We start from the raw sequence: 27,171 nt of genomic DNA on the forward strand, positions 1-27,171 counted from the left end.
CTAGGGGTGGTAACAGCTTTGTGCTGGTTGCTTCACCCTGCACTGTTGTTTCCCTTAACCCCGCCTGCATCCTTTAAATAAGCCCTTCACTTAACTCTATTTAGCCGACCCCTTCAGGTGGAGTGTCTATTTCTTCCTGGGATCCTAATCACCATTTTTAAATGTCCCGGCCAAGTCTGCTAGGGGTTATCTCTCAACTGGGTAACAGAGATGAGTTAAGACAAGACAACAGGCTGGCTCAGTACTAGGGATCTTCCTTAGCCCTGGGACCTTGGTTTTGCCCTTTCTGGGTAGAGATAATGACTTTACATATGTGTGTGCCAGCTCTCCAAGGGAATGCAGCTCTTTGAGGGAGAAAACCACGGTTCTATATAATCACAGGGGATTGAACACACAGAATAGGTGGATCTGCTGTATTCCAGAAAAGCACTGTTCCTCAGAACCCAGAGTGCAAAGGAAAAGTTTCCATTTGGTGAGTGGTACGTGGTCACTTTGAAGATACAAACCTCGTGTGTTCATTTATGAGTCTCTAGGCGGGGAAATGTTTGAGATTGACTCCACGGGAAAAGCTAAACATAAATTGCAAAGGACAACTTGAAAACTTCTGCTTCCAACTTATTTGAACTGAAAACATTGGCTCAACCTACATTTCTCGTGGGTGCCAACAGCCCAACTCACAGCTGTGATATCATTAAAAGCCACAGCCCTACCGCCCCTCGTCCACGTTGTTTTAATGTTGAATATCTTTATGACTGCTTGTTTGTTCACTCTCAACTGGTGGCCGTGCCCCTTAGTGCACAGACTTGGATGCTCTTGCTCATTCATGTGGAAAGTGTCTACATGACAGCGAAGATGGAGTTCTGGGACCAAAACCAGTGACACAGATGTGAGCAGTCCGCCAATATCAAGAGGGGAAACCAGATTTGTGCAGTGATCCAGTTTAGTAAGATGTGTTTTGGGGAAGCTGTTGGTTTTAGCCAAATGGCTTAATAAAGTGCTGCTGAGAATTGGGCAAAATCATAAGTCTGACTGGGCTGAGGGTATCTGTGTTTTCCTCTGTCTGAGGGAGTCTTGCCAGTCTGAGAACTGCTGCTTCTATAGGCACTAGAGGTTGGACTCAGTCCCCCCAATATTTCTGGAGTTCCTGCTCTATGCTGAATTTAGCCCTGGGGTCTCTGAGGCCTCTGAGAGGAGCAGAAGACAGACTCTGTGCTTTCAAGGAGCTAGATACGGCTATCGTACAAGACAGTCAATAAATACCATGCACCATATGTAATAAGGAGCTAGAGCGTGTGAGACAGACGCCAAAGACTCCTGGAAGAATAGAGATGGAAAGGAGAGGTAAGCTGTCAACAGGAGGTGCTCATTAATACATCATGAATAGCTGGAAGAGAGGGAGGGAACAGGGGATGATAATTTCTTAGAGTAAGTGAGGCTTGGAGCCTGAAGCTAAAGCGATTGAAAGTCAAAAGAAAAAATGTGCAACCTTAGGTCAAGGGAAGGGCCAAGCTACGGGCCAAGGGAGTGGGGACTTCTACTGGGAGCAGCGCACTCATTTGGAGGAATCTGGACAGCTGCGACTCATTCTCCCAAGCAACGAAGCCCTCAAAGAGAAGTGGTCAATTTCTAGAAGCCCTCTGGCTCTGTTGGCCACAAGTTGGAGGCAGAAGTGTCCAGCTGGACTCTGGGGTGGGCTCCAGCTCAGAACTGGAATCAGCCTCTGCTTCACAGGATTCATTTCCTTCCAGCCCCCATTAAAAAGAGACTACGGGAGGAAGGGTATAGTACTGTTGCGAGCTTCAAATCCTCCACTCATCTCTGGTGAAGCCAGCTCTGCAGGATGAATGGAAGAGGTGGCCTCCAGTTTGCTAGTTTCCCTCACCCATTGGTTCCCACAAGATACACATTCTGAGTGGAGACTCTGGACGACGTGGTCATAGAACACAGACATGAGAAAATGCCAGGGGATGGCGTAAAAGGGTGGCCAACCCCATCCACTTATTTCCCCACTGGCCCCTTCCTGGGCATTTTTCAGACTCTGCAGTTGAATAACAGGCAGAAATATGATGGCCGATTTGTTGATACGTATAACAAATACAAGGTAAGTGAGCCTTCTATTCTCTAAATCCACAAATGTATATGAGATCTGGGGAAAAAGTGAATCAGATGATAATACCTTTGAGGGTAGAGCCATATGCCTTTTTTGTATTCCCATAGTAGAGTGTTAGCACATAGCGGGTACTCAAGAAATTCCTATAGATTGGCACAAAGAAATTCGAACCCCCTTAGCTGATACTAGATGATTATGTAGTGTAACACAAGAAGCTGTTAAGTCAAAAGTTTGCCAAACTGCTTTGATATGATTCAGAAGAACCCCTTAGAGGTTGTTTGAAAGATAAAGGCATGAGGTAGGACTTCCCTCAAATGGAGGAGCTCCATTTTTTCCTGTTCTATATATGCTGAGCTTCTACACAAGATTTGGTTCTTCTCTTAAGGTTGAAAACCACTGCTAGAGGCAAACACAGTCCAGGCTAAAGATTAAATATATAGAGAAGTGCTGAAGGATATAACTAAAAAGTGATAGCAGTAAGTTCCAAATACTGTATCTTAGAGGCTGGAGAAATGTTACCATGCAACCTCCAGTGGCAGGATAAGTAGGGATATTGGGTGAAAATGGAGAAACTAAGGGATTGAGCTGGATGGAATGGGAAAAGGAGATGTCTGCAAGCTCCAGACTTCCCACTTATCTCTAGCAAAGCCAGTTCCTCAGGATGAATGGAAGAGGCTGTCTCCAAGTGACCTTAGGAGTAGCCACTTTGTAAAAACCATCAACAAAGCAAAAAAACAACCTAACGAATGGGAGAAGATATTTGAAAATGATATGACTGATAAGGGGGTAATATCCAACATATATAAACAGCTCATACAACTCAATATCAAAAGAACAAACAACCCAATTAAAAAATGGGCAGAAGAACTGAATAGACATTTTTCCAAAGAAGAAATGCAGATGGCCAACAGGCACATGAAAAAATGCTCAACATCACTAATCATCAGGAAATGCAAATCAAAACCACAATGAGGTATGACCTCACATCTATCAGAATGGCTATCCTCAAAAAGAACACAAATAACAAATGTTGACAAGGATGTAGAGAAAAGGGAACCCTCCTACACTGTTGGTGAGAATGTAAACTCGTGCACTCGTGCAGCCACTGTGGAAAACGGTATGGAGGTTTCTCAAAAAAATAAAAATAGAACTATCATATGACCCAGCAATTCCACTCCTGGGTATATATCCGAAAAAAACAAAAACACTAATTCAAAAAGATACCTGCACCCCAATGTTCATAGCAGCATTATTTACAATTGCCAAGATATGGAAGCAACCTAAGTGTCCATCAACAGATGAATGGATAAAGAAGACGTGATATATATATACCACAATGGAATACCACTCAGCCATAAAAAAGACCGAAACGTTGCCATTTAAAGCAACATGGATGGACTTGCAGGGTGTTATGCTAAGTGAAATAAGACAGACAGAGAAAGACAAGTACTGTACGATGTCAATTATATGTGGAATCTAAAAAATACAACAAACTAGTGAATATAACAAAAAGGAAGCAGACTCACAGATACAGAGAACAAACTAGTGGTTACTGGTGGGGGAAGGGAGGGGCACTATAGGGGATGGGGGAGTGGGAGGTACAAACTATTGGGTGTAAGACAGGCTCAAGGATGTATTGTACAACACAGGCAATATAGCCAATGTGCTGTAATAACTGTAAATAAAAAGCAACCTTTAAAAATTGTATTTAAGAGTCAAAAAGAAAAAAAACTAAAGGGAAATTCACTCTGAAATAAGGCTGAAGAAAGAAATTATTAAAATTAAATGTATTAAGGTATCACTAAGTATTTTTCTATCTAATTTCATGAACCCCCTTAATTTTCTTATAATGAGGATGTATGTGCTCTAATGTGGCACTATCTTCACACCAGTCCCTCATCCCCAATGAAAGCTCCCCTCAAGCCATAAGACCTAACTCACTTTGTCTAAGATACTGATGGTCTTTTATGCCTGCACATGTCTCTGCATCCCCCAACCATATGGTTTAGCTCTGCCCGTAACTGAATCCCAAGGAAACTGTGGATGAGCACTGCCCTTTAAGCCTTACCACGCACATCTCAACACTTGACCCTGAGCACGTGTGCCTGAGACAGGATGTTGTTAAGGCCAAAGTGCTTGAGCTATGAGGCAGAACCTAGAGGTTGTATTAAAAATGCCTCTGTGCAATGGATAAACAACAAGGTCCTACTGTATAGCACAGGGAACTATATTCAGTATCCTGTGATAAACCATCATGGAAAAGAATATGAAAAAAATGTATATATATGTATAACTGAATCATTTTGCTGTACACCAGAAACTAACACAACATTGTAAATCAACTATACTTCAATAAAATAAATTTCAAAAATGCTTCTATGAACACACTCACCGGAATCCCATTGATGCCAAGAAAGCCAGGAACTCCCATGGGACCCTAAGAAAAGGAGGAGGGAGAGGAATGTAAGAGATGATATAACTGATCTCCATTAGATGAAGTGGGTTTGTTCATGTGATTCATGACCTAAGTCGTTAAGAAGTATTTTGTACCTCCCTCCCCACATTGCATCACCTTGCTCCCTATTCCACTTCCAAGCAATCATTAGCCTCTACCTAAGGTCTCGGACAGTTCTTGTCTTAGACAACGTGGTGTAAGACCTAAAAATAAGGCTCAATATTAGACGGTGCCTTGACATCTGGGAAAACTGGGAGGGCCTCAAATGGCCTAAGCAAAAGTTCATTTCTCCACTCTGCTTCTGAAGATAAGGTCTCTTGGGCAAACGACCCTTCTTATTAAATAGACCAGGTGCAGTTCTCGCTTATTCCTGAGTAGTGGGTTTCCGTCCCCTGCTGGCCCACTGAATTTTTCAAACAAGCCAGTCATACTCTCCCTCGAGAATCAAGGGGCACTCACCCTGTTGACATGACAAAAGTCTGCTTCTCACAGCCCCTTGTGGCCCATTCTGTTCCAGAGCGCAAGCCCTGTGTGGCCCTGCATGGGGTGTGATGTCCTCCTCCCCTGTGCTGTGAGTGTATGTGACTAATAAACCTGTTGTTGATCTCTTCTGTCCAATGTCAGGTGTCATATCTTCGGCCATCCCCAGGACCCTAGAGCAGGAATCCCTCCCTCACCAATGGGGTGAATAGGAGGTGATTAAAATCGGCAGATAACATAAACTGAACTGCTAACCTCAGTCAGCCAGCTACCATGACATGACCAATCTTTCTTGCATCTCTTTCCCTCCATTTGTGGCCCAGCTGGCTTCCAAGCATCTGACCCCTTGCATCCCGTTCCCCTTGCTTGGATTCCTTTGCTGCCCTGTTGATTGGCCTCCTGACCCGTGCCCAGTTCAAACCCACATGACTTCCCACCACGGTCAGCCCACTTGTCTAGCAAATAGCTTATACATGCACTTTCTGACTTGCTGGCTATGGGAATCTCTCCAAAAATGGGCTGTAGCAGCACAACACCCAGCCTGTCTCTTATTAAAGTATGTAGCCTGGCACCAAGGTATCTGGGATTAGTATCCTTTCCATAAATAAACAGAACTGAGATTTAGAACCTTTTACCTTCACACTCACAGCCCATGAGTCAAAGGAAAAATCAAGCTTTGGTGTTCTTACCTTGTCTCCTTTTGGTCCATACGGTCCCAGAGGTCCTGGGGAGCCCCTTTCTCCTTTCAACCCTGATAAACCACTAGGGCCAGGCAATCCTTGAGGACCCACTGGACCTTGAATTCCAATTGGTCCTGGTCGCCCCTAAGATGGGCAGAAGGAGTACGATTAGTCAACAGAGGACTTACCATCCCCGCTTCTCATTTTCCCATGCACAAAGAACACTGTCATCACTTCACTAAATAATTTTGGCTTAGAGACCTATGAAGCATGTCAAAGTTCCAGACACGGATCAGAACAGGCTATTTTAGGGACCGCTAAGCTTATTTGGATAGAACATATTTTATAAGCACATTTAATAAGATTCATGTGCGCCAAGATCCTTCAACTTTGTACTTCTTAGGAGATTAGTTATTCAGGCTGGATAATATTGTCCTCTTCCTAGTTAATGCTAGGCCATCAGAAGAGTGAAAGAACAGAACTCTGGAGAGCATCAGGACGTTTTCGGACCCATGTCCAAATGGCCAACCGCATGCTTGCAGTGAAGCCCGGAAATGGCTGTGCCTGGAGAACACTGCCTCAGTGGGCCAAAGGGAGGAGAACCCAGAAACCCACGGTTGACCAACCTGTCAGCTTATCTTTGACGGCAGTTCCCAGAACCCCAGCACTGCCACTAGAAACAGACACTCACAGCGAACACACACGCATTGTTTACCTGCTCCCTCTCTATGCCCCTGCGCCCCCGCCACCTGTACAGTGTTGAATGTGTAAATCCAAGAAGCCTGAGAATATCCATCAAGTATCAATTATGATAGCAAGAGGGAGAAGCCTGAGGATTTTGAATGCCCTGGTGATAAAGTGTCTGTAACAATTAAATCTGAGAGTTCAGGCTGACATTTTCTAGCTGACCGAGATAGAGAATTAACCCCAGTGGGTGCAACAGAGGCCGGCTAGTCTGTTTAGAACAAATCCCAGAAGGGACTGAATTTTCTTGGCAGAAAAATGAAAACCATTAGTAATGTGCATTAACTCTCAGAGAACACAACACCGTATCAGGTAGAAAGCCTGTTTTCATAAACACTTCCATCTCTGCCCCTTAGCCCCTTTTACCGACTGTCCGCAATTTCCTACAAACCTGTGCAAAATTCTGAGAAAAGTCCATTAAACATGCCCTTTAATATTCACCTTCAAGATTTACTTTTGAAAGGGCTGAGAAGAGGACAGATGCTTTATGCAGTGGTTAGACTCACGTACTGGAGACGCAAATGTCAATCAGGCCCACGAAGACCCGGGACTCTTGCAAAGAAGTAAAAGATGCTCTTCCCAAGGAGATGCAATTCTCTGCGGCTGCCACCCACCAATCAAACTTTCCCGACCCGTAACACGCAACCTACAGAGGGTGCTAGGCTGCAGAATGCTTAACAGGCTTATTTCTGAGAATGATGGGGTGGGAGGTTAACTTTTGCTTTTTATGCTCTTACCTCCTGTTGGTTGGACTTCTGTTTACAATGATTCTCTTATTTATTACTCTTATAAATTTTCGCTGTATATACACACACACACACACAACTAAAAAGTAAAAGAACAACACTTAAAAAAATAGTGCTGGGTTGTGGTTGAGGATTAACAAAGAAGTCTAAAATGTGGGCCTAGCTTTCAAGACTAATGTACACAAAACCATTGCAAACAGTTCAAGTCCGGAATGGAGCAGAAGTGCTGCGGGAACACAAAGGCAGGGTTGGCCATGGAGGGTTTGTGGAATGCTTACATTCTGTCCACGGCTCAGGGGAGTCATGGGCCACACTGGAAAGGCTGAGTGGGCCCCAGCTGAAGTAGGCCTGGAAAGCAAGGCAGGGAAGTTGAAGACTTGATGTGGCAGGAAATAGGGAACCCTTAGAGGTTTGGGGACACAGGAGGGATGGGAGGAAGGCAGTGTTTCAGGGCTGAAACTCATCAACAAGTGTTCAGGAGAACCCACGCATGTGCGCGTGCGCGCTTGTGTGTGTGTGTGTGTGTGTGTGTGTGTGTGTGTGTGTGTGTGTGTGTGAGAGAGAGAGAGAGAGAGAGAGAGAGAGAGAGAGAGAGAGAGAGAGAGAGAGAGAGAGAGAGGATGAGGCCAGGGCAGGCTGCCTGAGGCTGGAACAAGGGAGACAGATAAGAACCAGCTGTTGGGGGAGGAAAGGACTGGTTGGTGGGAGGATGAGAGGCACGATAGGTTTGGCGAGACCATGTTATTACTAGCAAAGGAGATGCAGTCAGGGCACTGAATGCTTGACCCAAATCTGAGCCCTGCCCAAAGCTTTCGCGCATCAAGGGAGGGGAGGTGAGAGCATGATAAACCGTTGAACAGCTACTGAGAGGGCAGACTGTGGCGTGGCCCAATTCCCATCTCGCTCACATCACTAGAGCCCGAGCAGTGCCTGGTGTGGGCATAGGGGCTGGCACACTCCAGACCTGGTCTCTTGCCTTTGTGAGTGCACACTCAGCAAGAATAAGCAAAGAGACATAGGAGTGAGGCAATTCTCTGGCTGGATTTAACAGGAAATCTGATTCCATCCAGAAAAGGCAGGCTTCCATGGCCCGCTCCCTCTCTCTTGGCTGGGAGGGCAGGCTGAATTTACCATAGCCACACAGATGACTCCTCCGTTCCAGTCAGAGAGCTTAAAGTGAGTCTCTGAAAGAGCTCATGGATTCTTTGAATTCGAATTCTTTTTCCAAAGGGGCATTTGAAACGGTACCCCTTGGAGGAAGGTGTACTTCTGGGCTGGTCCCGGCTAGAAACCTCTCAGACAGAAGCAGGGCCTGCGGGATGTCTTAAGGCCTCTGAGGCGCTGTTGGCCCAGAACTTCCTCTTTAGTGTGGTACCAGGCCCTTCTGGAGCCTGCAGTCCTAGGATACGAGACAAGGAGGCTTCCTATCCACTGAGGTCCTTTCTTTCATACAGTGGCACAGAGCACCGTGAACAGACGAAGATGGCCAAAAAAAAAAAATTGAGAGAGACATTTCTTTCTTGGGCTGTTCTGTCAGCCATCTCTAGCTATGCTTACTCTGTGCCTATAGCTGTATGATCTTTTCCCTCGTCTCCAATGCACAGGCTTTCTGTCACCCTGCCCAGTGGACTGCTGACGCTTAATACTAAATCAGTGATGAAGTGCTTTTTTTGTTTTCCTCCAAACAAGCTATCGGTGGCACTTTTCATAACGGCCAGCAGAGGGCAGTGTGAGAACACAGAGGCTACAGATAAGCAGGTGGGTGGGTGGGCCTCTCCCTCTCCCACTACAGAGAAAAAGAAATCAAACCGGTGTCAGAGAAGTCACGGAATGTTGGAGCAAGAAGGGTCCTTAGAGACCGTTCCATCCAGGCTCTATTTTATACACACGGGGAAAAAAGGAGGCCGAGAGAACAGGAAGGACTTGTTTAGGTCACGTAGCTAGTGAGGAACAGCATGGGACTCAAACTAGACCACCCGTTGCCAGCGTGTGGCTCTCTCCCTGTTTGCCAGTGGCAGATGTCCTGGGGGGGTCCTTGAGGCTGCCCCCCCCTCACCCCAGGCCCGCCCCTGGGACTGTCCCCATCAGTAGGCTGCAGTAGCCAGATGCTCACACATCATTTCTCTCTTCCTAACTGATCATTTCACAGAACCAATCTGAAACATCATCACTGTTTGGACTGCTAGCAGAATTTCAATGGGCTTGGACCAATGCCCTGCCCTGATACATGTCATTTATTTTGGCAAATAGACCCAGACAGGGCAGAAGGGACTCCTCCAAGTCTTTCCAACAAGCTCTCCTGCCTCCATCTGCTCGGTATTTTAAATATGCACATCAGGGTCTAATTCTCAAGAGAGTGAGCTGGGACTTGAGCCTAAGGCCCAGGCTGGCTGCCTCCTGCTGACCACAGTGGGTTGGGATCAGCGTGTAGTGGTTCTTTTTTAGATAGTGCTTGGGACAACGCTGGCTTTTTAAAACTATATATAAATTTATTTATTTTGGCTGTGTTGGGTCTTCGTTGCTGCACGCGGGCTTTCTCTAGTTGCGGCAAACGGGGGCTACTCTTCGTTGTGGTGCGTGGCCTTCTCATTGTGGTGGCTTCTCTTGTTGTGGAGCACGGGCTCTAGGTGCGCGGGTTTCAGTAGTTGCGGCTCGCGGGCTCAGTAGTTGCGGCTCGCGGGCTCAGTAGTTGCGGCTCGCGGGCTCTAGAGCACAGGCTCAGTAGTTGTGGTGCACGGGCTTAGTTGCTCTGCAGCATGCGGGATCTTCCTGGACCACGGCTCGAACCTGTGTCCCCTGCATTGGCAGGTGGCTTCTTAACCACTGCACCACCAGGGAAATCCCCAGTGTGTAGTTTAATTTCACCTTCGATCAGACCACACCCGAACCCCAGCCCCAGATTACTGGGTTAGCTGACCCAGAAATGGGCCTGCATATAAAGCAGTACACATATGCAGAAATAACATCTAAGAACCTTAACAGCACATGCCTCCAACCATGTAGAACTATGAAACTAAGAGGGGAATGACTTTTCATTACGAAGCCCATTTCTGCCTTTTTATCCCTCCCTCAAGGTTCCAGTGTCCTTCTCCCATAAAATTAAAATTTGTTCTTAAGGAAGAATCTGAAATTCATTCCCACTGAGGCATAAATGACTGACAACAACTTAGAGCTTTACTTCTCCCCAGGGGATTTGTATTTTAATGGAGAGCAAAGTGTTAAGCTAGGGGATGCAAATGATATTTATGAAGCACAGAAGGGAAAAGCGGTGTGCACAGGCTTTCTTAAGGACCTGGCTATACTGCAGGATGTGGTGGAGTGCTGTTAGGTGTTATCATGGTGCAGGCTCTAGAGTAGGACACACCTGGAGTCAGATCTTAGTGCCATTTAATAGCTATGTGACCTTGGGCAAGTGACTTAACCACTCTGAGTTTCTAAGGGCTCCAAGAAATAATAGCTCTAGTGTAGGGTTATTGGGAGCATTTGAGTCAGTGAATGTAACACACCTGGTAGATAGCATGAACGTATCTGTTTCCTCTCTTCTTTACGGCACGTTTATGGTAAAATGGAGATGTTATAATTGGGTACTTAATGCTCCTTCTCTTAAGTATAAGTGGGCAATGCACAGACAACATTGTGAAACTCTCTTTGGGGCAGAGATGTGTGCCCAGGAATGAATGGGCACTCCACATCTGGGAGAGTATTTCCCCTCTTAGCACTGATGTCCTGGATCTCTTGGGCACTCAGCTCTTCAGGGTCTGCTCATTCTCCTCAAAGGGATCTCATCTACAAGCTAATGACTCCCCAGTCTGAACCTCCAGACCAGATTCCTCTTCTCAATGTGTCAGATCCTTATAGCCAATGGCTTACCAGACCTCTTCACCTGGATATTCCAACTCAAACTCAACAAGACTACAGCTGAACCAATCATCTTTTCCCCAGCCTCATTCCCCAAACCAGATCCTTCCTCCTGAGTTAATGGAACTAACTCTGTAAATAGCAGTCCATCTACAAAGCTGATAAAGCCAAAAACCCAAGGGTCCTCCATGACCTCTCTCTTTCCCTCATCTTCTACATCCAATTCACCAGCAAGGACTGTCAATTCCACCTTGAAAATATAACTGAAACCTGTCCATTTTTCTCTGCCTCCATGGTCTTAGTTTAGGACTTCCTTATCTCTCCCCTAGTGTTGCCACAGCCTCCCACTTGGTCTGCCATTCTCCAGTCTAGCTTTAGTCTCTTCCAGCATCCTGCCTCAGGGCCTTTGTACATGCCTTTGTTCTCCTGGCTAGCTCCTATTTATCATTCAGGCTCCAACCAAGATATCAGCTCTTCCAGGGAAACTTTCATGATTACCCCCCTCCACAGAATGGGCTAGATTGTCTATTTGTGTCCATACCCCCCACAAGAGATTGAACTCCTTTAAGACAGGGCCTGTGTCTTACTTCCCACTGAATCACTTGTGCTAACTACAGTGCCTCATACACAGTGGGTGCTCAGTAAATGTTTGCTGAATGGAGAAATGAATGAATGAATACACACACCAAGAAGCCAGAGGGCCAGGTGTATCAATATCTTCTTTGGAAGTCTGGATGGCTGCACTAGAGTACGAGCAAGAAACATCTGATCACGGAACAACAGAAAAGAGAGCTGCACCAGACTTAGGCAGTCATCCAGTTCAGGATGGAGAAGTTGAAGCCCAGAAAGGGAAAGGGACTAACTCAAGTTCATACAGTATCACCTCTGGACACATCACAAGTGGAAGGGAGTGGATGGGGCAGCAAGACCAGAGACAGGGAACCCAGTGAGGAGGTTGTGATCTCTGGGAGAGAAATAATGGTGACCTGAACTAGGTTCATGGCAGTGAAGACAGAGACAAGATGGATTTAAGAGATATTTCAGAGGCTAAAAATGATAGGACTTGATGCTAGATTGGAATTGGTGGGTAAGACAGGGAGGTGTGAAGGAGGACTCCCGAGTCTCTTGATTGGGCGACCGAGTGGACCTCTTCACTGACATGAGGAAGCTTAGGGGAGGAAGTTTTGGGTGGAAGATGAGAGTTCACCTCTGGAGAGGTGGGGATTAAGATACCTTCGGACCATCTTGGGAGATGTTCAGCACCTGTTTCTGTCACTAGACTGGAAAGTCTGAGAGGGTAGGGAGCTCAACTGACTTTGTTTGCCCTGGTATCTCTGAGAGATGCAGTGTCTGGTGTGCAGTAGACCCTCAAAACATAGTTGTGTGGAAAAAGCACAATTGTGGAATGAATGAAAATACAGAATTAAATATGCACATGGGAATCCTTGAGAAGGCCACTTCCAAGTCTCATTAGGGGCAAAACGGGATTAAAAGACTTTGCTGGGCTTCCCTGGTGGCGCAGTGGTTGAGAGTCCGCCTGCCGATGCAGGGGACGCGGGTTCGTGCCCCGGTCCGGGAGGATCCCACGTGCCGCGGAGCGGTTGGGTCTGTGAGCCATGGCCGCTGGGCCTGTGTGTCCGGAGCCTGTGCTCTGCAGCGGGAGGGGCCCCAGCAGTGAGAGGCCCGCGTACCGCAAAAAAAATAAAAAATTAAAAAATTAAAAAAAATTAAAAAAAAAAAAGACTTTGCTGCCATCCCTTGTGGCCTTTGGGAAAAGGGGAGCAGAAATTCCTGACCTCCAGCCTAGGGACCAGGTGGCTTGAATTCTACAATTTGTCCCTACTTTTCAGCTGGAGCTCCCATCTCAGCTATGAGGCCAGGGCGGAGTGGGTGTAAGAACTTAACAGATTCTGGCCTAAGTAGCTGGGATCTCTCCCTAGCCATGAAATATGTGGTAAGCAGGAAACTAACGATGATACCCCCCAAGGGCAGATCACTTAAGAAACTTCAGAACACTATTCCTTTCACCATTCTTTCGGAGCATCACGATACACCTGTGAAGTGGGTGGAGGGCACTAAGCTACAAAGCGGCTAGTCAATGAGGCTTGCTAATTTCACACAGCTGGTCAGTGGCAGCGTGAGTATCAGGGCCTCCCCATCAGCTCTGTGCTCCTTCTATTGCGACAAACGGAAACAGCCATCCGTACAGCCCTACAATCCACTCTCCTAGTAACAGCACTAATGCTCTAGCGCTGTCTGCAGAAGTAAATAACGGAGAAAGGACACCGGCAGGTGAAGAATAGGTCTAAAGTCGGCAGATAAAGACTCATATTATACAGATATACAGATCCATTTGGTGGCCCAGGAAGCCCTGGTTCGGCTTGATAATGTTAGCATCATCTACAATTCGCCAGCACAGCCAGTGACCCTTCCCATCTTCCAAAAAAAAAAAAAATAATAATAGGTGATTGGTGTCTACCAAAGAAAGAACCCCCAAAATTCTCAGTGTCTGCCATAGCTGAGAAGCAGTATCAGAGTCTCGCCCTCAACACCCAAATGAAAACACATTTATTTTCTAGTTCTTAAGCTATAATCAGTGTTTGAAGCAGCCAGCCCAGGCATGAAGACATGCATCTACATGTTTTGTTTGCAAAGACACACACACCCATCCCATTGGCTGTTGTCAGCATGTTTAAATTTTTGGAAAGACACCTCCCAGAGTGCTAACGTTTAACTCTTGCTAGGCAAGGCTCTGCAGCCCTCCATTCTACCTGTTTATTCACATTTCTCTTCTAAAACATAATAATAACCTTCTTTTCACCAAACACATACTAAGTGCCGTCTCATTTAACCTGTCTCCTTTAATCCTCTAAACAGCCCTAACAGGTGGGTATTAGCTGCATCTTACAGATGAGGAAACTGAAATATAGACAGGGTAAGGAATTTGCTTGAATTCACACAGTAAGCAACTGGTGAAGCCAATTTTGGTGCTACCAAATCCTCTGCTTCTTCTACCAAGCTTATATTGCCTCTCTGCATTGAATAATGCCCTGAAAGTATCAACAGAAGCACAAACCCACTTGAAGAGGGGCAGTGAGAGCTACTCTGGGCAGAAAATATTTTCATTTTCATTGATACTGGAACAATTCATCTCAATTTTCCCAATCTTTTCACTGGAACAGGTACTATTTAATAGAAACTCGCTTAACAGAATTAATAAATTAAGTCACAAAAGGCACTTCAAGGGGTAGCACATCCTAGACCTTAAAAAGATGGAAGATTCCTTCTTGTTCCACAATTAAAGTGGCCTTATTGATTGGTCTGTGGGCAATGGACAGTTTACTAGGTTCTCGTAGACAAATTCTAATGTGCTACGAGTCCCTAATGCTAGCATATTCAGTTAGGGGTGGAAGGGGGAATACAGGCACAGTGTACTAATTTGATGATCATCGTGGCGAGCAGAAATTGGTAATTTTGTCTTTAAACATGTCGTATTTTCCCTTGCCCTTGGGGAATGCTAATAATTATTAAAATAGGATGAAGCAGAGACGTCTGCTAGATAGAGGCAAATAAGTTGATGAAGAATTTTCAGGTCTCCCTTTTCTCTATAACATGTTCCTAAAACTACATCAGAAACCAGAAAAATCTTTTCTTTTGTGATAATAGTATTATAATTGGGATGGTCAAGAAGCCCAAATCAAATGAAACTGGAAATATGACCAATAGTTGGCCACAAAAATAAAAACAGAACAACCAAACACCTCTGTAACCATTACAAATGGTTGAATGAGTCCCCATAACCCTTCAAATATACACGCAGACTATACAAAGAGCTCCACTGTACTATAAAGTGTGTGCTGAGTTTCCAGACTGCATGAGAAAATAAATACAGCTCTATCTACTTAGGATGAATTTAACCTAAAACTAATACACACGTTGGAAAAATTTGAAATACTTAACTTACCATAATTTTGTTTTCCTTAGAATTTGAAGGGCAACTTGTGTATGGTTTGATAGCACAAGTCTCTTAGAAAGCCTTCTAGTAAACAGAAAACTCGCCTATTTAAAGCAGAATCATAGGATTAAGTTTCTATTTCCTGCCCTCACTTTCTAACTGTGTGATCTTGAGAAAGCCAATTCATCTCTCGGCCTTAGTTTTCTCATCAGCAAAATGGGGTATTACTTGCCCTACCTATTTCCTGAATTGCTCTGAGCATCAGTTGAGACAATGTATGTGAAAAGGGGCTGAGGGTTCATTCCACGGACTAAGCTTTGCTTCGGGGGAAAAAAAAACCCTAGTAACCAAACTCCCAGTTTTCAAAAACCCTGTTTGCTGGGCTCATAGAGCAGTAAGCTCTTAAATAAATACAGGTTCACGAGGAGGAGATTTCAGTAGATAAAAAATTGAATGAAACAAGGAGCGGAATGTAAAGCTGTGAAAGGTAGGAGCAAATTGACGGTCCAGCACAGGGTTGTCATTATAGTTTAGAAAGGATGTGGACCTACCCTCTTATCCTATTATTGTAGTTTAAAAATATGTGGTTTACAATGTTCATCGCAGCTCTATTTACAATAGCCAGGACATGGAAGCAACCTAAGTGTCCATCAACAGATGAATGGATAAAGAAGATGTGGCACATATATACAATGGAATATTACTCAGCCATAAAAAGAAATGAAATTGAGTTATTTGTAGTGAGGTGGATGGACCTAGAGTCTGTCATACAGAGTGAAGTAAGTCAGAAAGAGAAAAACAAATACCGTATGCTAACAAATATATGTGGAATCTAAAAAAAAAAAATGGTCATGAAGAATCTAGGGGCAGGACGGGAATAAAGACTCTGACCTACTAGGGAATGGACTTGAGGATATGAGGAGGGGTAAGGGTAAGCTGGGACAAAGTGAGAGAGTGGCATGGACATATATACACTCCCAAATATAAAACTGATAGCTAGTGGGAAGCAGCCGCATAGCACAGGGAGATCAGCTTGGTGCTTTGTGACCACCTAGAGGGGTGGGATAGGGAGGGTGGGAGGGAGGGAGATGCAAGAGGGAAGAGATATGTGGATATATGTATATGTATAGCTGATTCACTTTGTTATAAAGCAGAAACTAACACACCATTGTAAAGCAATTATACTCCAACAAAAATAAATAAATAAATAAAAATATGTGGTTTATTTTAAAACACATGGTTTAATTACAACCTGGAGCCAATCTTTTTTTCTTTTCTTTTTTCTAGCAAAACATAGCCATGGTTTTATAAGTAAAAACTCAAAGTGAAACAGGTCTTGCCAGAAATTCACTTTACAGCGATTTTTGCTGTAGTGTACCTACTCCATTAGAAAAGGGATACTTGTGGCATTTTTCTCTGACATAATAAATTACCCATCATTGATATACCACACAACCTTTGGTCCAATACTGAGCGTGTGTGAGCTGATTGCTTCTGGATCAGTGTTGGCTTCCCCAAATCTCTGGTGAGAAGCCCTCAAGTTTTGGGGGTGGAAGGTAGCAGGGAGTAACCAATTACTGCTCCTTAAACAGAAGGAGAAAAAGGAGGATAGGATCAAAGAAATACGCTAGGACCCCATTGCCAAAGAACTCAGGGAGCTCTGAAAGGGGAGGGGAGGGCAGGGCAGGGGAGGGAGAGGAACAACTTAGTCTCCCTGCTGTTCTCCTGCAGGCCCACACCCCTGCATTCATTTAGAACCAGAGGAGCATTCATTTCCACACCCATGCAGATAAAGAGATAGGCATTCCAACCCCAATACACATGCCCGCAGGCACAGGAGTCTGCTAAAATGGTAGGGCTTGCTGGTACTCTGGCTTAGCCTACCCTACACCTCCCAGCCAGCCATGGATTTGAATTCAAGAAGATGGGATGACTTACAGCGTCCCCTGCTGGCTGTATTCAGTAGTCCCTATGGACAAGTCCAGTCATACGCACAGACGTGCACAGGCCAAAAAGGAGAGGGGAAGGGCGTCTAGAGGGCGAGAAGCTCCACATTTCTGATATATTTTCCTTTTACGTGGTGGACAATGGGAAGCTGAGATGAAATCAAGCTCTGTGTGCAACAGGAAAGACGGGCTGTGCTGCCGGAGGCTGCTGCAGTATAGGTGACGAGCAGAAGCTCCAGAGCTATTAGTGGCATCAGAAACAAGCTGCAAGCTTGCTTTGGAGAGGCGCTTCAGATTTCAATTGTGTTTGTACATCCACGACTCCACTGAATGTTCAGAATAACCCCATCTCAAAGTACTAGAGAAGTAATTGAGCCCAGAAGTGAATTAACTTGTCCGTTGCCACACAGCTTCTGAGCAGCTGAGCCAGACCTTCTTAGTCCCAGTCTGGTGCTCTTTCTGCTACTCCCTTTATAAAGAGACAGGTCAATTCTGGGTCCAAAATTCCCACAAAAATGTCATGTAACTCCACCCAAAGCCCTGGATCTGGAGGTTATTGAATCCTTTTGACTCTTCCCTTCATCCGTCTTGCTGCCCAGTGGCACACTTATTAACCAATTAAGTAGATGCAAAAAGGACAGAGAACTCAAGTCAATCTACATCGTCCCTTCATAACTCATCAATTGAGAAAACAGTTGTGGAGCGCCGACTGTGCGCCAGCCATGGTGCCACATGTTGGGAGCACATAGATGAAAGTAACAGTCCCTGCCCTTGAGGTGCACTCAGTCCAGGTCAGAGAGACTAGTTATGTACACACATGAATATACCATAAGGTAGAGGAAGGCAGAAGGGATAGGATTCTGAACCCGAGGGCTGTCGATAGGTCTGTCTTGAAGATAGAAGAGCACATTTTATCCCTCCAAACTAGAGAGTGGAGAAGGATACATAAAGAAAAGGAGCCAGGATGAGTTTTGGTAAGAAAGAGGGAAGTGGAGAAAGTCCATTTCAACTCGACCTCAGTTTTCTCAATAAATGTAGGAAGCGAGGTTGCAGGTAGAGAGTGAGGGTATTTGAGGTTGAGGATGACTGGCAAAGGGCGGGAAGGAGATGCTGTGGAGGCCATGGCAGGAAGTCAATTGTTAGAAAAGTGTGAAGGGCTGTCAAGCAGCTCTGAGGGCTCTGCCGACACTAGAGAACGTACTTTTGTTGGGGAAGCTTCCTCAAACAGTACTTGGCAGCCCTGGCAAAGCAGGTAGTGGGGTTTTCCAGGGTTGGGTGCTGGCACATACATCAGAAGTACTGGGGGTGAGGGAGAAGGGTGGGTCCAACAGGAGGATATGAAAGCACTGTTGACACAACTGATCTTGGGGGCCAGGCTGGAGAGTGAGCCGGAGGGGAGCTAGCCATTTCTGATAAACAGATGACTTCCTAGATCATTTGGGCCTGGCTCAAAGGGAGAAGGCTGGACTAACTATAGCTAGGAACTATGCACAGCATTTAGTACTTGAGTCAAGGCTGTCAAGACAAATCTGGAGCCAGAGAGAGCAACCTGGTGATCCAAATGTGGAGAAATCCACCAGACCATTAGCGATGTCACGCCACATCTACACGACCTTGGTGTAGTATCCAATTCAAAGGGAGATGGTTTGGGCTGATGCAAAGATAATGGTGCCAATGCCCAGGACAGAGTCAGTGGCATGTGTGGGTAGGGAAGCAGGTAGCTCCCATGTTCAAAGTTCACTGAAGACATGTTTTGTCCGAGTTCTTGGTCCTCTGTACCTTCCCCACTGCCACAGTGTCATTTACAATTTTGTTATACTTCACTCTGCCCAACTATTCCCTTAGAGATAGGAGAAATGAAAGCACTTTAAACAGCTTAAAACAATAATCTGGTTCCCAGAGAAAGCAGAGTTAGGGATAAATCAGGAGAGGATTCTGAGAGGAATCCAGGTGGAAAATTGGGGAGGAAGGAAGCAGTAGCTGGAAAAGAAAGCAAAAGGAGCCAAACCCTAGGACCTGGGGGACAAAAGATATGAAAATGGAGCTGGCCTGTCCAGGGGCCTGGCCCGGGGAGGTTATCTGGGCGAGAGGCCCCATGGCCCCCCCTTACCTCTCCATCCATCACCACTTTTTTCATTCTCTGGTTTTATGAGGATTTTAAAAGCTTTTAGATCTGGTGCTGGCAATCTTTCAGAAAAAGTTAACAGAGAATTCTGCAGAGATAAAATCCCCAGTGAAGCCTGTAGCCAAGAGTAGCAACAATTGTCCCCTAAAGCTGAGTGGTAAACAGACCTTCAAGTGCTTTCCCCTTCAAGGCTTTGAGTGCTGCAGGTCCTTTGGCCTAAGAACCTAGCAGCTAACCACTTCTCTCAACTTGCTGACTGACAAAGAGAGGTTTCTTTGTTAGTCTAGTTTCAACCAGTCTCTGGAACCCAGCAGAAGGAAAAATAAGTGAGGAGGTGTAAAAGGGGGGCAGGGGAAAGCTCTAGTAAGTCATCTGGGAGAGGGATGCTCTCCCAAAGGCAAAACAAAGGAGCATGATTAGGGGAAAGGTGGAAATCAAGGTACAGCAAGGCTAGCTTTCAATGAGCATGGCCAGGTAGCCTACTCCAGCGCTCAGAGGAACCCTCCTATCCCTTGAGACCCTACTCCTGTAACTACCCTCTCTTCCCCTTCTATCTTCTGGACTGGTTGTTTTCTGTTGGTCTTCAAGATGTACTCTCATCTGCTTGATGCTAAAAAAATAAAGAAAAATCTTTCCTCCGCTGCTCTGACCACTCCATCTCTCCATCACCCTTCCAGAACAAACCTCTTGATAGACATCACTCATTGCCGCCACTCTTCCTCTCCTACCACTCTCCCCACCCCCAGGCCATCTGGGCTGGCCAACTCCTCTGTCTCGAAAGTCCTCTCTGGAAAGTAACCAGTGATCCCTGCTAAATTCGAATCCCATAGGCCTTCTCTGCAGCTTTTGTCATTGCTAAGCACTCGTTTCCCTTCTGAAACCCTCTCCTTGGCTTTCATTGCTCTATACTCTGGACTCTCCAGTCTTTTATCATGTCGCCATCTTATTTACTGGTCCCTTCCATTCTGCCCAGAGGCTCTTGCCTGTCTCTTGGTGATTTCATCCACCACCTACAGCTTCTACCACCTCCTCTATAAAGATGAGGCATCGCTCTAATTTATTTCTCAGGTCCTGTCAATTTCCCAAGTCCATGTCCACAGCACTATTATTGGTCCCCTTAGGGACCAATACCAAAGCTTATCTCAGTCCCTCATTAGCTCTCCCCTGGATAATGACAACAGCCTCTGGAGTCCTCTCTGTGTCCAAACATTGCCACAATCTAACACTCTGGACAGTAATCTTCCTAAGTCTGATCCTATTGTTTCTCCGCTCAAAACTGTAATCACTCCCCATTACTTTCACAACTAACCCCCCTGTACTCCTTCTTAACTGGGCACTGATGGCCCTTCATTCAGTTCCCACCTGTTTTTGCAGGCTTATTTTTCCCCTAAACACCCTTACCTGCCCTAGACTCCAAGTATAACAGTCTCCTCGCTGATTCTTAAATCCACACTGTACTCTCTCACCCCTGGGCTTCCAACCAAGTGGTTTCCTTGCCAAAAATACCCTTCTCTTCCAGAACTCTCTACCAAGGTTCTAGCCATCCTTCAAAGCTCAACGCAAATCTGACCTCTTCCAAAAACACTTCTCTTATTTCCCTGCTTGGAGTTAACGTCTCCTTTTTCCTAACACTTGAAACAACTTTTTTTGGTTTGGAATTCAGCTACAGAGAGCTGGATTAGTCACACCCCTCAGTTCATGGCAAAACAGAATCATTAGTCCATATAAGGCCCATCCTTTTATTTTTAAATTTTCCTTCATCCAAATCTCCACTCTCATTCTTGTCCCCTCACAGGAAATTTCTCGAATGTATTTGATGTCAGTTCAAGATATCCATCTAGATCTAGATCTACACCTACACCTACACCTACACCTACGTGTACATCACCTACATCCACATCTTTATCTGTCTCCTACCTTTGGTGTGTGTTTTTTTTTTTTTTTTTTTTTTTTTGCCGTACGCGGGCCTCTCACTGTTGTGGCCTCTCGCGTTGCAGAGCACAGGCTCCGGACGCGCAGGCTCAGCGGCCATGGCTCACGGGCCCAGCCGCTCCGCGGCATGTGGGATCTTCCCGGACCGGGGCACGAACCCGCGTCCCCTGCATCGGCAGGCGGATTCTCAACCACTGTGCCACCAGGGAAGCCCTGTATGTGTGTATTTAAATTCAAGCAAATGTCACTGGGCTATATAGAGATCATTCTATTTCTCCTTTCATGAGAATGTTTTTAAGATCTATGTTGGTATTTGCTCCTAATCCTTGTTAGTATGCATTCAGCTTGCTTTCTATGTATATTCCCTCACTGATGGACAACCTAGTTTGCCGCCAATCCCTTAACACAGATGATTCTGTGATAAGCGAATGATTCTATGATAAATATCTTCATAAAGGTTCCATTTTAGAACTATGGAGAAGTTGGCCAGGATATATACTCAGGAGTGAGGTTGCTGGGTTGTAGGAATATATACATAGTTACCATCAAAAAGTGCCACCATATTGCTCTCCAAAAAGCTATTCCAGGGCTTCCCCGGTGGCGCAGTGGTTGAGAGTCCGCCTGCCGATGCAGGGGACGCGGGTTCGTGCCCCGGTCCGGGAGGACCCCACATGCCGCGGAGCGGCTGGGCCCGGGAGCCATGGCTACTGAGCCTTTGCGTCCGGAGCCTGTGCTCCGCAACGGGAGAGACCACAACAGTGAGAGGCCTGCGTACCGCAAAAAAAAAAAAAAAAAAGCTATTCCAGTTTACACTCCCACCAGCAATACACGAGAATTCCTTTTCCCCCACACATGCTCACAAACGCTTGGTGTTATCTTTTTAATTTTTGTCAATTGGATGAGTACAACTTGTTCTCTGTTATTTTAATTTGCATTTCTCTGAATACTAGAGAGATCGATCATCTCTTCATATGCCTGTTAGCCAATACAGTTTTCCCTTCTGTGAGCTGTCCATACTGTAAATGTGCTTTGCCCATTTGTCTATTGTGTTTTCTGCCTTTTTCTTGATAAGTTACCAGAGTCCCCCGGACATTCTAGATATCAATGCCTTGTCAGTTTTAGACATTGCAAATACCTTCAAGTCTATAATCTGTCTGTTAACTTTGCCTATGGTGTCCTTTCATTGAATTGAAAGTTTTAGGTTTGTTGTAGTAAAATTCATGACTTTTTTGACCTTATGTTTTGGAGTTTGGGGTCTTACTTATGAAGTCCTACACCATTTCAAACTATAAAGAAATTGTACATTTATAGTTTTACCTTTCACATTTAGGCTTCTAATCCACTTGGAAGTCACCTTGGTAGGTGATGTGAAGTAGTGATGCAACTTCATTTTTCTCCATATAGCAGCGCTTCTCAATCTTTTCGATGTCATGGCATAGAGAGTATATGGTAGTATGCGCCAAGCATAATGTGGTAAACGAATGGGGCTGCTCATAGCCAGAGATGGAGGCCACCAGAGCTCTGGCCACTTTAGGTCCTGCCTGGCCATCCTATGGGTCAAGGGGATCAATAGCTCTACACCCCTATAACCCATTTGTGGCTTTCAGTATGACACACTGATTGGGAAGTTTTGCCACATGGTGACCCACTCCTTCCAATACCAAACAATCCATCCTTCCCTTGCTGTGAAATTGCACTGTACTTATTACCATCTGTTTCTGTGCTCTATGTTCTATTCCTATGGTTTATTTGCCTTTTACTGTGACAGTCCTACAGTTTATGATGATGATGATGATGTCTCAAACTGTAGAAGAGCAAGTCTCTCATCTGTTCTTTTTCAAAATTGACTTAGATATTCATAGACATTTATTCTTCTATATACATTTTAGAATAAGTTTTTCAAGTTACTTAAAACATCCTGCTGGTATTTTTATGGGAATGGCATTGAATTGATAGATTTGGGGAAAATTGACATCTTTACAATGATAAGTCGTCCCATCTGCCAACATGGTATATCCCACCATTTATTCAGGTCATTTATGTTTCATTAATGGAATTCAAAAATTTTATCTGGAAAATGTCTGATATACTTTTTGTTAGGTGAACTACTAACAAAAAAATATGTTACAGGTTCTCCTTTTTGTTGTTATTGTGAATGGTAATTTTCCATACAGAACTTTGCACCTCTATTGTATATTCAGAGTGCACATTGAACAACTAGAATTCTATGTCTAAGGGTCTGTTTCCCTAACTGGACTTGGAGCATCTAAAGATGGGACTTTGCTTCACCTTTCTTTCCACTACTGTGCTTTGCCATAGTAGGTGCTCACTTAATATTGGTTGAACTGAATTGAGGGGTCTGTGAAGTACTGCAGAATGTTTTAGAAACTACCATCCATGTAATTTTCTGACAAAAATGCCATGTGATTCTCATTTAAAAATAAATAGCTATGTTACTTCAAATTAGATATTGGAGGAAAGAGAGGGAAGGAGAAAAAGAGATTAACTAATGTAGAGATTTTTTAAAATTAATTTTTGTTGGAGTATAGTTGCTTTACAATGTTGTGTTAGTTTCTACTGTACAGCAAAGTGAATCAGCTATATGTATACATATATCCCCTCTTTTTTGGACTTCCTTCCCATTTAGGTCACCACAGAGCACTGAGTAGAGTTCCCTGAGCTATACAGTACGTTCTCATTAGTTATCTATTTTATACATAGTATCAATAGTGTATATATGTCAATCCCAATCTCCCAATTCATCCCACCCCCACCCCCTTTCCCCTTTTGGTGTCCATACATTTGTTCTCTACATCTGTGTCTCTATTTCTGCTTTGCAAATAAGATCGTCTATACCATTTTTCTAGATTCCACACATATGCGTTAATATACGATATTTGTTTTTCTTAATGTGGAGTTCTGACTTTTGAACCATGTTATTGTTTTGCCTATCCCCAAATTATATTAAATTATGAAATATGGAGGGGGAAGGATCTCTGAAATTGAATAGAAACAAAAACAAATGAGTAATTATGGTGGGTAATAAATGGGAGGGGACATATGGGGACTTCTGGGGTGAGGATGGTGTTTTATATTTTGATCTGATTGTTAACACGGGTGTTAACTTTGTAAAAATTCTTTGTGCTGTACACTTATGATTTGACTACACTGTATATTAAATGTAATTTAAAACTTGTTGTAGTATATATTATAATTTAAAAGCTGTGAAAAATAAAAGTGAGACATGATAGGAGGTTCACATGTAATATAAATGTATATAAAACACAATATAGTATCTGCACATAAATAATAACACCCAGCATTCACTGTATGTCAGGCCCGTGCTAAGTACCTCATAAGGATGCTCTCATTTAATGCTCAGAAAGTCTTATGAAGGAGGTACCATTATCATCCACACTTTGTATATAAGGAAAATGAGACAAAGAGAGGTTAAATAACTAGCCACAGTCATACAGTTGGAAAGTGGGAGAAGCCCTATTCAAATTCAGGCTTCCACACTCTTAACTATTATGCTGAACTGACATTCAGCAAATAGTACTATGAAGAGCCTCTGTGAGATACACAGAAGTAATGAATTACCTTTTTACAGCTTGGAGCCCTGAAGGAAAAGTGCCCTCTGACCAAGTTATTTGTAGAGGACCATATCATGGTGAGGGGTGCTCTGTTGATCCTCCGCTGCCATCATTTCTAAGGGGCTTGACCTGAAAGCTCTGGAGAAGAAAAGGATTCTAGCTCTTGTTGTCTTCTGTCAGATTGCTCTACTGGTCTTTCCTACATCCTTTCCAAAATGATGCGTCAGACTAGAAACAATTTTTAATATTTTAGTAACCTGTTTTGGGGAATAATCTTAGATTTATAGAGAAGTTGCCAGGGTAGCAAAGAGTTCTCATATACTCCACACCTCCATCACCTGATTTCCCCTAATGTTCACATCTTACATAACTATTGTACATTTATCACAACCAAGAAATTAACATTGGTATGAGGCTAACAACAAAACTCCATTCTTCATTCAGATTTCATCAGTTTTTATCCTAATGCCCTTTTTCTGTTCCAGGATCCAAACCAAGACACAACACTGCATTTAGTAAAATGCATTATTTTTAAAAATTGTGGTAAAATGCATGACATAAAAGATTTACCATTTCAACCAATTTTGTGTACAGTTCTGCAGCATTAAGTACATTCACGTTGCTGTGCAAACATCGCGACCATCCATCTCTAGAACTTCATCTTCCCCAACTGAAACTAGTAAAATGCATTTTTACAACAACAAAGAAAACCTTATTGCCCAGAGTAGCTGGCACCAAAGAAAAACAATCACCACGCAATTAATGATTGGTTGTAACAAGACCAGACAAAGAGGGTGATTTATGTGGAAACCATGGAAACTGCTAAGTATGAGCAGTACATATAGGAAACATCTAGATTGGGTTAGTGGTATGCCCTCTTAATAATCAAAACCTTTGGTGATAATAAGCTGAGCAAGCCAACGGGGTGAAACTCATAGCCTGAAAAAGAGGCTGCAAATGGTTTTGAGAGAAGATAATTCTGTGAAACCAATCCAATAGCAAAAACATCACCAGGAAGAAAGAGGGGACTGCACTCCCGTTTTCAGAAGAGAACCTCAAACTGGTCACTTCACTCACATTGTTGGCAATTACCCAGCAACACGCATGGCACCTGAGTGAGTGATCAGACCCCAGCAGACCACCTCGTACTCTGTACCATCCAGCAATTGTCTGAAGACTGCCCAGCCAAGCATCTGGTATCGGAGATAATCCTATAGTTTGTGAAGGGCTCACATAGCTATTGTTGCAAATATTCGACTGCATAAGGAAGGAGGAAGATGCTCTAGAGTACAAACGTGTTAGATGTTCTCAATCAGCGCTTCTCAAAATGTACCGTGCATATGGATTACCTGGGCATCCTGTTAAAATTCAGGTTCTGGTTCCGGAGGTCAGGGGTAAGACCCAAGATGCTGCTTTTCTAACAAGCTCCCAGGTGATGTTGATGCTGCTGGTTGTGGGCTGCTATAAATTAGTAGTTCTCAGCTTGGCTGCATATTGGAATCACCTGGAGGGCTTTAAGAACTACTGATGTCTGGGTCTCATTCTCAGAGAGTCTGATCTAATTAATTGGTTTAGGGTATCCAGTGGGCTGAATTGCATTCTCCTAAAATTCATAATGAAGCCTACACACCCACCCCCCATAATTATACTGGAGAAACAGGCTTAAGGAGGTGATTAAAGTTAAACGAGGTCATAAGGGTGGAGCCCTGATCAGAAAGACCTGGCGCCCTTATAAGAAGAGGAGACACCAGAGTTCTCTCTCCACCATGTGAGGACACAGTGAGAAGGTGGCCATCTGCAAGCCAGGATGAGAGCTCTCACCAAAACCCAACCATGCTGGCTCCCCGATCTTGGACTTCCAGCCTCCAGAACTGTAATCAAATTTCTGTTGTTGAAGCCACAGCAATGATATTTTGTTATGATAGCCCAAGCTAAGACAGGGTATGGCATGGCCACTGGGAGTTGAAAAAGCTCCCCCACGTGATTCTAATGTGCAACCAAAGCTGGGAGCCTCTGCTTTACATAGTAGTTGAAGTGAATGCAGCCTCGAAGTTGCATCACCCTTGCACCTGCGTGAACACAAAAGCTACCGCATGTGTTTGGAGAAACATCACCCTATATCACCGCTTCATCGCAGGACAGACACGAGCCCCCTTCCTGCTCAAACAACTTAGTCCTATCCATCAAACACATGACTGTCCTCCCCCAAAGTTGGGGCAGCTTATGTGACATTTAATGAAATGACAGCTGTCATATTTTCTCTTTTAGTTCTCTTCAGAAGAACGGCAATGTTATGATCTGTATTTTCCGTTTGTGGACTTAACTAAGACATATGATCCCCTTGTCTGAGTGGGCATACGTGAAGCCCTGTGAAAACTGGGCTCTTCAGATGTGTTCATCAACATTTTTTGCTTCCTTCATGGGAGAATGAGAAGTGAGCTATCAAACGCTCTTCTCTGATTACACCAAACAGGGCTCCATTGCCACAATGTGTTACTCAGTGTTCACTTTTAAGCAACATTCTCAGAGTTATAATGCTTAGAATCA

The 27,171-nt window shown here is 44.4% G+C and overlaps 1 protein-coding gene across 4 annotated transcripts in view; it reads right to left on the bottom strand.

Moving 5' to 3' along the window:
- COL4A6 (collagen type IV alpha 6 chain) overlaps window positions 1-27,171 on the bottom strand; it is a 284,481-nt gene that overhangs the window by 61,509 nt on the left and 195,801 nt on the right. For all 4 annotated transcript variants that reach the window (XM_049704349.1, XM_033408792.2, XM_033408791.2 and 1 more), the window contains 2 exons: window positions 5,735-5,869; window positions 4,503-4,547 (listed from right to left, as the gene is read on the bottom strand). In XM_049704349.1, coding sequence (XP_049560306.1) covers window positions 4,503-4,547; window positions 5,735-5,869 — 180 coding nt within the window. The remainder of the gene's footprint in view (window positions 1-4,502; window positions 4,548-5,734; window positions 5,870-27,171) is intronic.

This window comes from Orcinus orca, chromosome X, assembly GCF_937001465.1.
Source record: "Orcinus orca chromosome X, mOrcOrc1.1, whole genome shotgun sequence".
NCBI lineage: Eukaryota > Metazoa > Chordata > Mammalia > Artiodactyla > Delphinidae > Orcinus > Orcinus orca.